This window comes from Pleurodeles waltl, chromosome 6 (genome assembly GCF_031143425.1).
Source record: "Pleurodeles waltl isolate 20211129_DDA chromosome 6, aPleWal1.hap1.20221129, whole genome shotgun sequence".
Taxonomy (NCBI): Eukaryota; Metazoa; Chordata; class Amphibia; order Caudata; family Salamandridae; genus Pleurodeles; species Pleurodeles waltl.
In genome coordinates, this window is record NC_090445.1 from 1108695099 (window position 1) to 1108714063 (window position 18965).

The 18965-nt window shown below is 43.5% G+C and overlaps 1 protein-coding gene across 1 annotated transcript in view; it reads left to right on the top strand.

Moving 5' to 3' along the window:
• DNAJC11 (DnaJ heat shock protein family (Hsp40) member C11) overlaps positions 1 to 18965 on the top strand; it is a 595273-nt gene that overhangs the window by 506126 nt on the left and 70182 nt on the right. Inside the window, exons 13-14 of the mRNA XM_069240219.1 lie at positions 9199 to 9256; positions 18599 to 18741. Of these exons, the coding sequence (XP_069096320.1) occupies positions 9199 to 9256; positions 18599 to 18741 (201 nt within the window). The remainder of the gene's footprint in view (positions 1 to 9198; positions 9257 to 18598; positions 18742 to 18965) is intronic.

Consider the following 18965-nt stretch of genomic DNA (forward strand, 5'->3'; position numbering starts at 1 on the left):
CCTGCCCTCTAAAATTCGCCCTGAAATGGTGTGCTAATTCGTCCCACATACCTGGGAATTTACCTTCATCGACAAAAGGATGGAATAAATCGCCATAATTACGGGCCCGCAATAGACACCCTTTGCTCCCAACTGGACGGTTGGTTCTCCTTCCGCTGCCAGGCACATTGCCGTAGTTATGATGGTGGCGCTTCCCGATTTCTCTGTTTCTCAACATACCAAGCCCACTGAGAAACTCTTTCTTCTCTAGGATAAGAACCTTTCTAATGCGTTTCATACTGGTGGGAAGCTGACCCAGAATCAAGTGGGTAATACTTACACTCCCTTATTCCATGGGTGGTTTTGGAGTCCCTAACTTCCACCTCAACTACTTGGTTGTGGAATGCTACTTTTCTTACTACTGGTACCACCCTGATGCCAGATTCCTGTACATAAATCCGGAGAAACACCAAGCTGGCAACCTCCCCCTTGCGTCCTTTCTCCCAAAGGGTCTACCTTGATAACCCAGAGACATCCACACCCTCTCCACCAAGTGTTGGGCATGGTCCCGACTTACATGATACCTGGGATATGCTGCTCTCTACTCACCAGACATCCACCCACCAGATCCTTACAGTAGGCAACCTTTTTAATAATGGCAAGCTGGACCTCGGCACTGTCTTCAAGGCCGGCGGCATGGTTTCTATGATAGACCCCTTTGTTGGAGTTTGATTATATAGCACACTACGGGTGCCCACATTCCCGGAAGAGCTGCCCAACTTCCCTCCTCACTGATTTGCTCCACTGTAGAGAACACTCGGCTGATTTTCCGTCTTTATCACGCCAGCCTCGAACTATGTCCTGTATGCTGCATTGCATTACGAGCGGCCTGGGAATGAGACTTCGATTCCTCCATTCCTGACAAAGTATGGCACTTTTGTTGCCTGCAAACCAAACTAGTTTCAATTAATAGTTGACACAAACTCCTGCACTATATAAGTTCCACCATCGAGCTTACACAACTCCTCAGGCCCTTGCTAAATTTGACCCCTCTCGCTCCCACGATGCCCTAAGTGTGATGCAGACAATGCCGTAGTTGCCCAACTTACCTGGACTTACACCATCATTCAAAGCTTCTGGCAAGCCATATTCTCCCGTCTCTCTGACATGTTAGACTTAGTGCTTGTCCCTGAACCGCTCCTAGCACTTTTAGGATGTGTCAAACCTCTTGTGCCGCAACACAGTCGATTTGCAGCAGTCACTTCTACTAGCTAAGCAACGCATTGCTATGTTGTGGGGTAGCAGCAGTAGACTTATCACTGCTGACTGGTTACGAGGCCTCATTTACTGTGGCACCACAAGTGAACTTTGCGCCTCCCTCCTTCCCCGTATGTCCAGACCCAAGGATATCTGGAACCCTCTTTGCTCAAACTTACTGACTCATGAAATACCTGATTCCTCTGTCATTGCGCCTGACTCAGAACCATATTGCTGTTTATTTGACTTAGCCATTCTATCTCCCGTTTTTGGACTGGGAATGTTGTTTGGATGCAGTTTTTATCCTTCAGCTCTTGCCAAGCTATGCCTTACAGATTGTGGCCCTGTGTGTTTTCTTTTTTGAAAAAATGAAAATGAAAAATATTTTTACAAATAAACTATGCTAGTAATTATAGACCAGTTGTGGGCTTCCCGGACAGGCTTGTCACAGGTGAACTCCAGGCACACCTCGTCATTTCTAGCTTCTTGAGCAAAGTTCAGTGCAATTGTTTCGTGGCACCATCACCAAAACCGCCTTGATTGAGTTGCTGGACAATCTACTAGAGACCATTGACGTGAGTTGTCATCACATTTGTTAAGGTCACTCACTGGTTATTTGTGGATCTGGTGGCTTGAGAAAGCTGTTTTCATTAATTGGTTTGCCTTTCTTTGAACCAAAGGAAGCAAAGAGATAAATAACCTTCTTTTGCTTCTTTTAGTTCACCTTCTTCTGAAGTGATTTGTAGATCAGGATTCTCCACGGTCCCCATGCACTTTCAGTTTCTTCATCCAGTTTATATTAGGCCTAATTGCTAAACATCGTCAGTGGTGTCACTCCTCAGCAGATAAAACTCCGGTTATGGTTAAGGTCAGTGAGTATCAACTAAACTGTGTTAATCTCATCAACTGCTTAAAGAATATTGACATTTGGATGGCTCTTATATGGTTGCAGCTTAACTGGGATAACACTGCAGCAATTCCGTTGTAAACAAGAGCAAACAAAGCTCTTGTTTCGAACCACCAACTTTTTTGAACATGCCCAACTGATTAAAGCCAGTCAAAAACCTAGGCTCTCCTGTATGATACCCTCTCTATAGGCAATCAAACATACTATTTAGTGAAACACGTCATATTCCCCCTTTCTTGTCTGACTGAGACGAGTGAACTAGTTCCCTGTGGGCTATGGATCCCAGAGTCCACTGCTGTAGTCAACTCTTGTCGAGGCATACTGGTAGAGTTATTGAGAAGGAATATGGCAGTTTTCAGCTGTCTTCGGGCTTGGGCATTTAGATTTCATGTCACAATGGCGACAGAAAGTCATTCATATTCTCCAAGTGGAAACTAGTGCTCACTTTAAGTGTTTTTCCTTAATAAAGAAGGGCAAATATAGCACAAATATGGTAAGACCACTTTTATACCCTTTTGTCCATGGTGAACCCATCAGAGCAAGTCTGGATGTACTCTCCTAAATTCCTTTCAAATGTGTCAAACTCTCTTACACCACAAAACAAAAATCTCTTATTTTAAGCAAATCTATTGTTGTACTAGGGAATGTTGTGCCGACCAATGCTTAAAGACATTTAAATTATAAATGTGCTTAATGCAATCGAATCTCTGTGGTCAGACAAGCAAAAACACATTTTGGGGACAGGACGATAATTTATTGCAGGGTATTAAAGCATTACAATTGCACCATTGGTAAGCTCCTTTTCAATAGTCACTACTGAAGGATGTAATGGCAGTTATGGCTGAAAAATAATTCTATAGCTTGTAACAGACATTCTTCCAAAAAGATATCAGACGTACTTTCCTTTTGATATATTATTCTAAATATGAGGAACATTTTAATATAACATGAGAAATACATATTGGCACTAGGAAATTCCGGGCACGATAGGCAGCAATAATTCATGCAAAGTCTGAAACCAGAAAATCTGTGCTAATAATTACTGTCCACAGGATAGCAATAGTCTCAAACCTACTTGACATAACATAATGAATTTGTTATTTGGGGCTTTTGGATGTATCACTGGACATCTTGTTAGCAAAACTTATTTGGCACGCAGTAAACTATTTTATTTAAAATATTTGTTTAAACATTTTGGTAACTTAGCTGCGATAAACAGAGGGTTTAAATGACTCTCATGGGATCCACCATTCTGATAATAGTTGTTGTACTGATAATTATTAATTCTTAAAATTACTAGAATACCGTTACTTTTGGCTCCTAGCATTATCATAACAAAGTTTTATTACTCTTCAGCACATACTTGTTCAGGTACAAGTACAATGTATTGTCTGTCCTGCTTTCCGGCAACCAAGATAAAATGTTTATTGTCAGCTAAAGGCCGTAACAGTATCATTTATCAAAACAACCTTAGCAAGTACTTCTGAATACTTATTTCAGAAACGATTGTGAATGTGCACACAAATGGTAGCCACCAAAACAATAGATATTGGCCATCATGCTTATTTTGGTTAGGCAGTGTACAAATTTTACTTCTGTTGTGATTAAGCACTGAATGATAGTTTTGCCCTGAACTGTACTATACATGAGAGCCAAGTGAGTGTGTGGATATTGGTCTAGTCCTAAAGCAAATATTGCTCCTGATCAATCCACAAAGGCTTACGTAGAGAAACATATCCACATTTGGAAAGTAACACTTCTTTCTTTATTGGTGAACTATCAGGTCCAGCCTACAGAAAGGGTCCCCTTTAAGGTTTTGACAGCACAGAGCGCACTATCCTCAGATTCTTAGGGCATTTTCCCAGGCCGGATGTCCCTCCAGCTGTCAGCTCTGTTCCATTGAGGGAGCGTTAGAGTCTAGCCTAATTCTCACATACCCCTTTTGACCCCATCAGATATGGTTCATGAGTCTTCTGCTTCTGTAGCAGAACACTTTATTATTGTTCTAGCAGGTTTCAAATCTAACAGGTTTATTTTTCTTCCTTATTATTGCTCATTTTGAGATTCTGGTTCCTAAAACGTTAACTTGTGTAAACTTGAGCAGATCTTAAAATAAAAAAAATAATGCTGTCACTAGTTTATGTGAAGGGTGTCACTAGGAAGCAGTATAGCAAACGGCTAAGATATTACCTGGGCCTTAGGGGGAAGATTAAATCCTTTGAAGGTGTCTTGAAATGGTATTTTGGCTTTAGGATCGGATTGGCTGCTACCCGAACTAAAGTTAATTTATGTAGACATTACCAGTCAGCCACTGTTACATTTTAAATAGACCTGAAGCATTCCTTTTTAAGTTGCAAGCACCATTTGATAGTGTTTTCAATCTTCAGGCTCTTCATAAAGACCCAGCCTGCCCACGACTCATTTACAAGCCATCTGAGCATAGAATCATGCGTGACATAGATTTACTGACTTATAAGGCAATCTTCCTTGGTGTTGATCACCACACCAGGGAGATTGGTGAGTTGCTAGCTCTTCATGTGACAAACCTCACATTTCCTTTTACAATGTGAAGTTTGACCTTCTGTGGTTTCTTTATTCTGGTGACTCGTATAGAATTTCCTTTAAATAAAAAATATGTCCTTCCTGCTTAGAACCATTCAGCTTAAATCCAATGCTTCTTTGTCTGAAGAAAATGCTTCATCATCTATCTCAAAAGCAGTGAAGTTTTATCTGTACTGGATGAAATCCTTGAGCCTCTTTTTGTATTTCTTGGTGTGTTTTCACCAGATGACAAAGCATCTGTCACTACTATTGTTAGACTGTCCCTTGATGCTCTAAATGGGATGATATAAGAATGGTTCAGGCTTCTCATAGGTCTCATACCCATTCCATCATATCAAAAGGGTTGTTGGTGTCTTTCCCAAATATGTCCCTACTTGTGCAGAAACTGCAGTGGCCATTATCTATTCTTTCCACAAGCATTACTCCCTCTATTAGCTTTTTCCAGTAAAGAGTCTGCTTTCAAATAAGAGGTTGTTTGCTTGAACAATAGTCAGGCACATACTATGCATCTGCCTCCCACTAATAAGAGCCTTGCAATCTAATCAGCGTTGATTTAGAAGTAGCAGCATGAACTCCTGTTCTACAAGAGTGTATTCTCAGAGGCATTTTTGTTTCACATACATTACTAAAAATGAATCTGGGTGGATAGAGGGGGATTTAGGTGGAGAAATGGAGAAAATAGATCCTATTAGACCTCAAGGCAGGTTGTTGGTAAAGCATTCAGGTTACACAGGGTTTACGTAGTAGAATGAAATTGTTACACCTCACAATTCACACAATGACAACATCTCAGAAAAGGGGAGGATGCTCTTTTCTTCAAACTGGGGCTGTACAGCAATATCAGGCAATTCACAGATGATATAGTCTCTTTGGGTTTACACTTGAAAGAACATAAGCATTTGTATTGTAATTCATTCAGGCAACAGAATGGGCCATCAAACCTAAAGCTTTGAATACTCTAACATAGTGAATGACGCTGATCCAAGTAACAAGTGACCATCAACAATAAATAATGCAAAACGAAAGGAACTCTTAACAGTTTACAGCTATGGAGTATCTCCTGAAGAACAAGTCATTATCTGTGAAAATTGTCCCCAATGTTCCAGAAGTCCAGCCTTGACTCATAGCTCTCACTGGTACAAAACTCCTAGTTTACCAGAACAAATGTTACAGGCGTACCCTTAAAACGGAACAACCAGGGCCCTGAGTGAGGAAGCAGGCTGGGATGTGGATGAGCACCAAAGAGGAAAGAAGCCCCAATCGGGAAGGCACCAGCTGTATTTCAATGGAAATATGTAATTGAAAATACATTTAATTAAATCAGCAGTTTTAAAGAAACACAAATCTGAGAAATAAATTAATTGAAAATATGGTAAGAGGGTGAAGAATACGGCCAAGTTTAGGGATACGGGTAGTTCAGACTAAGTGTCTGATAAGTGTCAGCCTGGAAAAAAGTGTGATGTTTATTGCACCAAATATATTCCTGCACAGTAGGGGTCAAAATTCTTCAGGAGCAAATAATTGTACCCATAAAATGTTATTGCTCAAAACATGCACCATCCTATGCATATGTTGTGCATTTGCAATTAAGATGGTTGACTCTTATTGGGCCTAAATATTGCACTTGTGGCTAAAGCTCAGGGTAATATTTGGCAAAAATTTAGAGATGTGTGAGAGATTGGGAAAGGGTTAGGGGCAAGATTAGGCTTAGGTCAACGGTCAACAACAAAGATTAGTTAAGGCAAGGTTAGAGTTAGTGGTAAGAGCAAGCTATTGTTGTAGTACATGTTCAGGAATAAGGATAGGGTTAGTCCTACAAAGGGTGGGTTAAAAGTTGATGGTAAGTGCTGTGGGGTCCCTAAAACATTTTTTGTTTGTTTTCCAGTGGGTTGTTTTAGAAATGTACCCAGATGAAGTAACATTTTTCCACCCATAAATGCTTTAGAGACGCAGAAAGTAGGAGAGGCAACAAAGTGTCAGTGTGCAGTGCAATTCTTGATGGCAGGCACTGCTTTAGCAAAGAACTGTTTTCTGCAAGGTGGCTGATATGTTAATCTCTGTGAAATGTATTTCACAGCTGTTTGCGAGTTAATGTTACTCATTAAGTTAAGGTCCTTAAGCGAAACTAAAAAATAACTTGATTACAGAAAGAACGTCCCTGATAGAAAACCTCGAACATGAGAATATACTGTATTCCTACGATTGACAGACAGTAAGAGTCACACACCTCAAGATTTTTAACATACCTTTGCAAAAATACAGGCATTTATCTTTACAGGATAACATTTGAATGACATAACATGGTACAGTAATGGCCCTTAAAGTAGTGAACATGTGATAGACACTGTTCTTTGCTGTGAATGACCTTTGTCGACAGAAAAATTAAATTTTTCTGCCATCCTCTTAATGGGTGTTAAGCTTAGATTAGGATAATAGTCTGGAGTTTGGGCAGTTGGAACCCCATTGCTGACTAATGGTACCTGTAGCTGAGTGCTGGGAAAGTATTGTGCCGTATCGTAATCCTAATGGGTTGGTGTTTCTCAAATAGTGAAACAAGACTACACTGTAAGGACAATTTATAGAACACTAGACAGGGAATCTGCAAGAGAGAAGAGAGAGCCTGCCTGCCACCCTTACTAAATGCATTAATTTACAATGGACAGTACTACAGAGCAAGGTGATTACACATCTCTTTCAATGTGGCAACCCTTAAGTGAAGATACTGTTTGTTAGTTACTTAGAAAGGGCTATCCAGTTGGATGTCCGCACACAGCATATGGTGCAAAGCCATTCCGTCCTGTGTGACAGTGAATCTGGTCTCTTGTGGCAGATGAACAGGTTTGAGAAGTGGCCAAGCCCCATGAGTGTTGGTAAGGTAGAGGTTACAGCAGGCTCAGAAAGGTTGTCCTTATTGGTGTAAATGGGAAGGGACTAATAACTCTAGAGAAGCTCAGTATCCTTGTCAAAAAAGTCAGAAAATAAAAACTACTGTTAAAATGGCATAAAACAATAATGGTCACAGAATGACAGCTCTTTAAACATAGCCCAAAGTAACATCCCAAAACAGTCAAACTGAATTATAAAACTATACCTGTATCTCACAAGATGGATGGCAAATGGCGTTGTTTAGAGGATTTACCCCTATGAGCCCAATTGGCTGCCTAACCGGTGAGGGGAAAAGGTTGACTAGTCGGTAATCTATAACGTGAAGTGATGCATGGTGGAGGGTGCAAGTTCAGAAAGTACTGTGAGAGGTTTGCATGTTCTCCATGTTTAAGAAAGACTGTTTGGTATATGGAAGCTCTTTGCAATGTCATGGTTACAATGAAGAGTACCCGTGACTCTCAAAATTGGTATTGTCATGGCACCTAATACACCTGTCCTTAAGAAGTAGTGATGGACCAGCATATGTCCTCTCCATGACTGTTACTGTGGATAAACTGTTAAAAAGAACTCATTGAGACTGCTTATATGTCAGGCTAGCGTTGATGCAGGGACTGTTAGGTGATCAGCCCAGCCAAGAGGCTACCCTGTAACACTACAGGGTGGCTGCACCACAAAGGGACAACACCAGAGATCTGTTCGCATCCTCCCAAGTATTACTTTAAATGGAGGCTTAAATAAATGATGTGCAATCTACCTCTAACCCATTCGGCCTGCAGAGTACTCACAGGAGCTATACCAGAGGTCTAGGATTAAACTCTGTGGCCGGAGCAAACACAAACATAAATAGACACACATATGAGCAAACAAATCCTCCTGCACCTCTCTCACAACGTCACAGACTCAAGATCATCCTTCAGCATCCTGTGTCCACCATTTATGCTAGACTCAATTGGCTGCATGCGAGCTCAACGCATCCAGCCCACCACTGCACACTGGGAGAAATGAGTTGTACAACTTCAAGTCTAGAGGCACTAAAGTGCCTCTTTGGTGACAAGGCCTGCAAAGGCACTTGCGATTTCCTGTCCAAAGTATAAAAGCCCTAATCTAATGTCCAGGTTCAATCATTTTACTTTGTGTTTTTCTCAGTTTTCAGGGATTCTTGGTGAAGGCTATTTGTATGTAGCCCAATAGAATGTTGGTCAATTATTTCAAGGTCCTTCCATGTGTCTATTCTCAAATGATTTTCATTTTACATAGATACGTCAAAGGCCACAGAGAGTGATGCAAGTTGGTTGGGGTTAAGAACTTAAAGGGAAATCTCAGACTGATGTGAGCTGATAGTAGATAAGAATGGGGCTGTAAATTGTGGATGCAGTTATTTGTGCTTTGGATAGAACGTATGACCCATGGCATGTGCATTATCGGCACACAATATTTGGTGAAAAAAATAAAATGGGCTGTGTGAGGCTTGATTTGTTAAGCGATAATTTCTGAATTGGAACGTTAATTTAAAGGTCTGGAACAATTTCAGTTGCTACACCTCGGTCAGATAATTGTGGACGATGTTGACCATATTTACCAATTAATTTGTTTTTATTCTTTTGTAGGTCCGGTTGATGCAAGAGTCTGTTAAAAGAATAATTGAAGCTGAAGAATCCAAAATGGGTAACATCAACGATTAGATCATATTTAAGCAGCAATGACAAACATTTTGGTTATTCCATTGTTGCCATATTGACAGAAAGTAGAGCATACAGCTGTTTGTTTCCAAGATGAGTGTGTTTGAAAATTAGACATTGCACTGTCATTTTTTATGTTTTTTTATATTGTAATTGATGGTCAGGAAGTGGCTTCAAACATATTTAGTCCACTCATAGTTTTCAGTGTCCTACTATGAGTAGGAAGATGTCACGTTCTCGAAGTTCTATCCACCTGCTAATTAATACACTTCAAACACACGTTGACCCAACCAACATACCTACAACTCATAAAGCACAGCCAAGATTGGAATCCACTTGATATGTACATGTTCTGCTCTGTATACGTCCCTTTATGATGTAAACCTGCAACCCGGGGTGTGTTTATTTGACACATTTATTCTTCATGTTAACAGCAAATAAAAGGTTTTCCAGACAAACCGAAATACAACTGATCTCCAGAATACTAGGGTTTGATCATACCAAACAAATGATGGCAACCCCTCTTCCTGAGAGAGTTCATCATAGTCCTTTAATTCCATTGTCATGCCAAGTAGTCCAATATAATTCTCTGCATTGCCTTTTAAAATGCTCTTATCCTTCACTGTAGTGCAGTGAAACTCAGATTTCCACTGATTAGCAAAATCCTTAACGCCCTGCGATAACTTGACAAAGTCCTTTTAGTAGGCATAAAAATCTGTCTTTATTACCCATATTTAAGGAAACAACCCAATTCTTTTAAACTTTATTTTTATTTTATTGAATCACAAAATGAGCTAACAGATATACAGTAATGGCATAGCATGTTTATTATCTGTCATGCAATAGATGATCAATGGTATCATGCAGAGATTACAGTGAAGCTGAAGCCAACAAGCCAGGGTTGGGCATCCAGCTGAGGCGCTGCAAGTCAATCAGGAGTAGACCGCTGGCAGTGTGAACTACATTACTGTGTTTCACTTACATAAATATTCACTAAACTGGGTAGCAAACTGGGGGTGGGTAGGGTGGGTGGTTTGGAACGCTGGCTATAGTTGATCACTGCTGGGTGAATGGCCTAAAATAGCAATAATGGAATTATAATCACGTGGGTCGGGGGCATTCAGCTGGCAGGCTTTGTGCTGCCAGGACAGTGGATCTTGGGAACTAATGTATCACCTGGTGTAAGTCAAGTGTTCCCAATATGGCCTTTGAAAGTTACATCTGCTAGTGTTGTCAGACGTCACGGTGTTGGTATAGCATGGGCAATCGGGGTCATGGCGGCAGAATATCATCTCAAATGTGCTGCTGAAAATGTGCAAGGATCACCGCCCAGTGGGTGGAAATTGGTTTGCGTCGGAGACCGCATATCACTTCAGTGCAGAGCGACACTTCCTCTGCCACCTCCCACCAGTTCACTGCCCCCTTCCAGGCCTATACAGACAGCAGGATGTTCGCTTGCCAATGTAGAGTGATTATGCAAATCGCCAACAGGAGTGCCAATGCTGTGAACCGAGTGCATACCTTATGCGTCTTTTTGCACTTGTAAACACCTACTGCACAGGCCTCCCATGTTTGTGGGTCTGCTTATTCTGTCACTTCCCTCAAGAAGTCATGAACCCGGTCTGATATTGGTGAAACACAGGGCAGGTCCACAGCATGTGGTGGAGATGTGCATCAAGTTGAGGGCAGCGCAGTCATGTAGGGTGTGCCGTAGGGTAATAACAATTCAAATGGGCAGGGGAAAGAGATGCCCAATGTAGTATGTATAATTGAACATTTTTGAACCATGAGCTGCTTGAAAATTTTTGTGATACATGAGGGCCACTTCCCACTCTGTCACACAGTTTCCTACCTACTTCTGACTCCCTTTGAGTAGAGGGTATGGTGAACAGGGTTGCATAAAGCCATGTTATGAGATGTCGCCAAGTTCCCATGATATATATGGCCTGCAGAACCTAGGACGCTGCTGGCTCTGTTTCAGCAGGTCCCCATCATTTGAGCATGGAGCTGCGCCGTTGCTGGTATATGAGGAATTGTCCGGTAGGTACATTGTTTTCTGTGGCGAACTGGTTAAATGTAAGAAGTTGCCCATCTGCGTAAAGGTCCTCCACTGTGTTAAGAGTGTTGGTGATCCATGTGGTCAGTGCTCGTGCTGTATAGTCGCCTGGAAATCGGGGTAGACCGACCAGAGTTAGGTTCAGGGCATACCAAGGTCTACCCCCAGAAAGACGATATAGTTTGAGCATGCAGGTGCGTACGATTCTCATTTGTAGTGGCCGTGGGAAGCGGGTGTCAGCCTGGGGAACGGGGGCTGCACAGTGTGACCACACTGAGTAGGCCGGCCACTCAAATACATTGCTTCTCGCATGTACTGTCTGGCCATTCAGTGGGATACCCCTGTAGTTGGGCCGCTAGGAGATAGGCTTCAAAAGCAGGAGCTCCCAGGCCTCCTCGGTCCACAGGCAGTTTCAGCTTTGCAAGGGCTACTCACTGCCGTCTCACACCCCGTATCAGACTTCCCGTAACCGCGTCTAGTTCCTTAAAAAAGGCGCAAGGGGGCACGAGCAAGAGATTCGCAAAAATAGAAGAACCTGGGCAATACAAGCATTTTAATGAGTGCCACCATACCTATGGGATTGAAGAAGAGCAACTGCGAAAAGGTCATTTGTGCCCTAATATTGGCCAGGGCCCTGTGGAGGTTGCCCTCATATAAATCCGTCTTGGAATGGTAAAGTCAGATGCCAAGGTAACTGACTGCGTCCGGGTTTCATCGCAGTGGCCTCCCTGGTGTCCTTGAGACATATTAGCATGATGTCCATGTAAAGGGAGTCCACATGGACTCCGTCGGACAGTGGAATTCACCAGTGATGTCTGTCCTTCCGGAATCGGATGGCCAAGGGTTCCATCGCTTGGGCAAACAGCAGGGGAGACAGCAGGCAGCCCTGCTGCGTGTTTCGCCAGACTGGGAACAAATCCGAAGCCAAGGAATACCCGCAAAGGGTAACTGTACAGGAGACAGGTGTATGCCAGGTGGTGCTTACCGACTACCATACGGGCCAGCACCTGGAAAAGATAATCCCAAGAAAGTGTATCAAAGGGCTTCTCCACATCCAGTATAAGTGGGGCATCACAGGAGTAGGAGCCACATACCTGGTCCTGGATGAGGAACAAACTTGGTGTATTCTGAGAAGTATTCCACCTGGGGACAAACCCATTCTGGTCACTATGAACCTGTTTTGGGACAACCCGTGAGAAGCGGTCTGGCAAAATCTTGCCCAGTATTTTATAATCTGTCCCTGAAATGGCTATTGGCCTATAAGAACTTGGCGTCAGGTGTAGGCGTGGGGATCGAGACCAGGAGGGGCTCCTGAAGCAAGCCAGGCAGGTTCTCTAGACGGAGTGCCTCCTCGTACACCGCGGTGAGTCAGGAGGCCTACCTGGACGCGAAGGTTGACTAGTAGTCGAGTGGAATGCCATCAAGGGCAGGAGTCTTGTTACGCACTAAAACTGTAAAGGCTGGTCGGACGACTTGAACTGAAATTGAAGCATCTACTTCTGCCCTGATGTCTGCTGGGATACTCAATCGATTTGTGTCAAGAAGGCGGTCAGAGTCGTCGTTTGGACCGCCATCCCAGCATCGTAAAGTTCGGCATAATATCTGAGTATTTCCTCCTGTCCACGGACAATCTTGCCAGTTCGGGAGCAGATCTCTGTAATTGCAGGAGTGGTCATCTCCTGGCGGCCCAGCGAAGCTAATAGGCGTCCCACCCTGTCTCCCTCCTGGTGGGTTCTGGCGCGTGGGCAGCAAAGTTAAAACGCAGCTGACGCCCCAACTGTGAGGCTAGGGCCTCTTTCGCTCGTATACGTCTGGTGGTATTATGCATGTGTGTCGGGGCGTCTATCCAGCGTGTCGAGGTGTGATTCTCGATCTAGTGTCCTGCGGACCCCTACTATATCCTTCATGCATATTCCCCGTGTTATGATCTTAAATGCGTCCCACTCTAATGCTCTGCACCCTTACAGAATTGTGTTTCTGTGTAAAGTTTTGCTTTATGTGGGTGTCTTGCGTGTCCCTGAATGCTGGGTCGTCCAGCGTACTGTGCTGGGGATGCCATAAGTGGACTGGTGGTCTGCATGGTCTGTCTCTAATAATCGTAATGTCTCATACTACTGTATGGAGGAGGGAATGGGAGCACAGAAAACGGTCTAGCCGGATATTAAGTTGATGAGGGGGATTGTAAAAGGTATATAATCTGTCAGAGGGGATATGTGTGCACCATACATCTGCGAGGGACCAGTGGTCAGCCCTCTGCCGGCACAGGAGTGTGTGACCCATCTAATGTTGTGTTGAGAACACTACTGTAATCACCCCCGTGGAGCCAAGGGACATGGATCTTGTGGGTCAGAAGTTCAGACAGTTTCCCCCAGGAAAAGGTGTTGATCAGTATTGGGGCATACATGCAGCCAATCAGTATTGGTTTAACCTTCAACCTACCCTCCAATAGGATGTATTGCCCCTCCCCGTCCACAATAACCCCTGTTTTCTGAAAGGGCAGGCTGGGTCGCACCCAAATCACAAGGCCGTGTGCATAGGCTGAATATGAGGTGGCTTATATGTGCCCTCGCCAACTGTGGCATAGTCTGTGAATTTTGATGGAGGTAGTGTGTGTTTCTTGTAGGAGTCTAATATTAGCTTTCTAGTGGTGCACATACGAGTAGACCATATATCTCTTTCCTGCAGAGTGCATGCCCAGTACATTAAGGGTTATGTGAGATGGGATTCTTGTTTGTCCCAGCCCCTCTACTGTATAGTTAATTGTCACCATATGTTTACCAGGCCCGTTGTGATCTATCTGTGGCCACCAAGGGGGCAGGGGTAGAAAACATGAGTAGAAGGATGGGAACTGTAAATAAGGTGGAAAGAACTGGGGGAGCACTGTGTAACCGGCAATGTGCTCAAAAGATAGATATATAACTTTGCCTATCGATGTAGGGGGTTATTTGGCATGAGAGGAAGGGTGGATGAGCTGAAGGGCCTCAAGCAGTGTTACATAAACTGTGCATCTGGAGCACAGATTGCAGTATGCCGCGAGGGCCATGCAGCCCACAAGTGCGGTCCTCACCGGGGAAGCCCATCAATCCATCCAGAGTCAGAGGGCACAGCCCTTTTCTCAGACTGGTCGTTGCGGAAAATATGACTTTAATACATCCCACCATTGTCCTCTCCGGGCTTCACAGTAAAATCCTTCAACAGAAGGGAATGGTGCCGAACGTGGAGGGGGCTGGTAGTTGTTAGAGCAATCCATCAGCCATTTGCAGTGTGACCACAGGAATTATCTGAGAGTCCTGGGCGTGGTGCCTCTGTAGGGTTGGTGATGAAATGAGCAAGGTATACTGTAGGCTGATCTGCTGTTGCTGTTTGACTGCCAAGTAGGAGGTGCACTGCTGCTGGACCAGATTTATATAGTCAGGGAACAACATCATGTCCTCATATTTCAGTGGCATCGTCACCCTTGTAGCTCGGGGATGGCATCCCTATCGTGAAAGTGGAGAAGTTTAGCAAGCATAGGGTGTGGTGATAACCCCAGAGGGGCCGACTAGCCGGGTCTCTGTGTAAATGTGGAAGGGCGTGAGGTCACAGTTTGGGGTAAAAGATTTAAACCAGATCCTAAGGAACACCAGAGGGTCCCGTTCCTTGGCTCACTCCGGCAGCCCAATGATTCTTGTATTGCTTCTTTGGGAGTGCCTCTCAGCATCATCCTTTCATGTCTCCAGTCTTTGTACCCAGTCTTGGAGGTCCTGTATTGCTACATGGTGTTCCCTCACTTGCAGTCGCTGTTCAGAGAGTGTTTTTTAATCCCTTCGGAGACTTTGTCCACCAGCTTTCGATAGTTGTTGCATAAGAGACTGAGTTCCATGGATAGGGATCCCTGCTGGGTCACCATGGAGAGCCTAGATTGAGCTATGGTGGTGAGGGCTTGGTCGAGTTTGGGTGGTATTGTGTACACATCTGACTCACCCCTGCCCCCCAATCAAGACTCTCCACACCTGTGGCAGATGAGGGGCAGGATGCCCCCGCCACAGGGGCTGGTGAGTGTGCAGATTGTCTGCTAATTGCGTTCTCCAGGTTCACCTAGTGGCTCTCCCGACCGCTTGTCAGCTCGAGCATCCCTCAGCGCCTGCAGTGGCGGTTTGGCTATAGCTGTGAGTCCACCCCAGGGCAGGGCACCCACCACACCCCGGCACTTCATGCACCTCCACTTGTTTAGGCCAGGTAGTTGAATTGCAGTTGGGGGGGGGGAAACATCCTGAACAACTAGGTCTAAACCACTACTTGCCTAAACCACTACAGGCAATTGTTATTCAGACACAATAGTTGTTCAGACAGTAGTTGTTCAGTACTTAGTTGTAGAGACTTTTTAGTTGTTTAGCAGTAGTGGTTTAGGCTATAGTTGTTTAGGACCTAGTTGTTCTGTCACATATTCGTTGGGGAGAACCCTGCCAATGTGCGCTCCCCAGCAACAGTCCGGTGTGGGCTATGTTCCACATAAGAGAGGGGGTTACGTGTCCTTGGTGTCAGCCCAACTTCCTTGCGGATCTCCACGAACACCGCCCAGTCTGGCATGGGCCAAGGCAGGCGGTGATGCCCCAGACAGGCTCTCCGTGCTGCTCTCATGAGGGACTGGGGCAGTCCAGTGGAATTCACATGTATATTGTCCTGAGTTTCTAAGGGGCCTCCACCCAAGAGTTCAGGGAGACGTGGCATAACCAGGACCAGTGAGAGTACTTGTGGTTCGCAGTTGGTGACAACACACTGTCCAGGGAGCCCCCTCTCCACCTCCAGTGTCTGGGGGGGGGGGGGTCCCGCTCTATGGCCCCCTCGAGTCCTTCCCTAGCACCAGGCATGCCAGTGTCTTTGCAAAGGTGCTGTGCTCCACTGGTGGCAAGTAGACCTCATTCAGTGTGCCAGCCTTCGCAAGGCCCAGGCTGGAGCAGGCTCCCATCCACCCCCAGCCTCTATAGAGATACCTTTCTTTTGCGGAAGGTGTCATGGATTTACTTGTGGTTTTCATATGTGAGGTTGATGACAAGTGTAAAAGGCTCCTATGCCTTTGCTACACAATTGATCTGTATCCTACTGAATGAATGTCTCTCTCTAAAGATTATGGGCCTCATTACGAGTTTAGAGGAGGGGATTACTCCATCCAAACGTGACGGATATCCTGCCCGCCGTATTACAAGTTCTATTATGTCCTATGGAACTTATAAAACGGCGGACGGTCGTGATTAGTCCCTATGTATCTGTCTTACTTGTTCCTCTCATTCAGCCTAAATCTGGTATGAATTGCAAAATTTATGACCAAAACATTGTCTCTGTAAGCCTGACAGTTTAGTCGGCACTGGTTAAGTTTTCCCTTTGTGATTCAGTGTTCTCAGGCAATTTTACGCAGGTGCTCATTAGCCACTCCTGAAGAAGCCACACCTTGAAGTTCACTCCATTTTAATGACCTTGAATACTGGTGATCATGTGGGAGCTGGAAGATTGTTTTGTAGAGAACCTTCTTTCTCCTTTGCAGACATTTTGACTGATGGTGTAAGGTACTTTAGAAGCCTAAGCTGACACATCTGTCACTGCATTTTATCTTCTGGAAGTACGACAGGTAATATCAGTAGTCATGACACTCAGATTTGTGTCGGTTAACACATGGAAGTCTTCTGACCCTGTGTTAATGCCTTACCATGATTTCCAGTTGTATGTGACAGGACCAACAGAATATGGAATTGAGTACAGCCTCAAATGAATTATTGACATTATAACTCAGACGTAATAACCTTCTGTACAAGGTATGTATTTTAGGCAATTTTATAACTGTTAGCAAGACTTTGTTTTACCTTTGGTTACATGCTGGTTTATGCTCGCTGCTCTTGTCCTCTTAATTAGGAGGCCATTCCTTCAACACAACTTCATTCCATATATTTTGCATACTTGTCTAGATAAAGAGGTATCAGCAAATCCATGATATAGTGCTGAAATGATGAAAGATTCATTTTTTGTCCCGTGAAGCAAAACACGTTTCCCTATGTTTAAACCTGTTCTCAAAGTCTACTAGATCAATATATTCCTACATTATTTTTTTTAAATAAATCAATATCAATTTAGTATTGGCAGTGTATAAAACCATCTATCCAAATTGTTTGCATCTATAATGCATGAAAGATCTTCAGAGAATATAGTCTCAGTTACTTTTTTTTATTAAACCTTTCAGGCATGTAAAGCACTCTGTTATCCTCTTGAGTTCAGTAGTGCTTTACAAACTACACCACTATTTCCGCTGGTTCATTTGAAGCATTATTGGCTGACAAAGCTAAGCATGGTTTTGGTTAAAAGTATTTGCTAATTCTCAGAGCCCTTTCGTGTTTTCAGGCAAGTATACCATATTTTAGACTGAGAGTGCTTCAATGCCATTCCTTATGGGCAATGGCACCACATATGTGGAAGTCTCCACCGCTGTTCCTCTGAATTGCTCTGCAACAGTGTCTTCCCTTGTTTAGAATAGCTGGCTCCTTCACGTTGTTTCCTCAAATGTCTGTGTCAGATGTCTTTGTTGTATGCTGGCTCCTTTCCTCTATGTTGTTCTTGTTCTGCAATGTGCTAATGTCCTTTTTAATGGAGGTTATACACGCACATTTAAATATAGAGGACACGGTCCAGAAGTTTGTTGAGTCATCAAGGTTACTTAATTCACAAAGGTTGAACTTGAGAAATATAGACCTTTTCTTAATATATCAAGGCAGCGAGGGCAAAATATGTGAAATTAAAGAGGGTAATATTTAAGGATTTCAGGATTTCAAAAGTAATGTCGAGGTGAAAAGGGACGTTGATGCAATATAGGTTACAATATGAAATTGCCTATTATTTCCACTGGAAACAATTCAGTGACTATAGATGCACAGTTCTGGGCAGCCATTCGGCATGTTTCACTATTTTCTGCAGATTGAAGCCTGCTTCTTTAACTTTCAAGGAGTTTTGTGTCCTTTTGCTGACATCTGTAATCCTCCAACTATAGCTGAGAGAATAATATTGAAAGAGAAAGAGTCTTGATGTTGATTTTAAAAACAACCTTATATTTCTGTAGGACCATTGCTCTGAGTAAATGAGAGACTTGGAGTTAAATTTGATAATTCAGTATGCTTCAATTTTATTTTGACACTGTGATGTGAGAGTTCTTGCCTTTTTTTTGAGCAACAGTAGTCAATCTTCATTTTAAAATTGCACATAAATCCTACTTATTATTCCTGATTATTCAGTTTTACATTTATAATGCAGGTCTGATCATTTTAAATGCCTGGTATGGCAAGTTTGTGACCGACAAGAGTAGAAAGAATGAAAGGGTGAAGGTGATCGATGTGACAGTGCCTCTTCAATGTTTGGTGAAAGATTCCAAGCTCATCCTCACCGAAGCGTCCAAGGTAAGGAACCAGTTGCCGGTTCAGTGGGTATCAAGGGAGAAAGTCAAACAAAGGCATGGGGAGGAGAAACTTTTCAGTTTGGAATGACCTTGTTTTATTGCTGACCCACTCTCTTCTCATCCTTGATTGTTATGGATTTGGCTTACGTTTAAATTGTTTAGAAGATAACACAAGCACATTTGATGTTGATTATAACTTTTCTGTATCTGTTGCTTGAAATTATT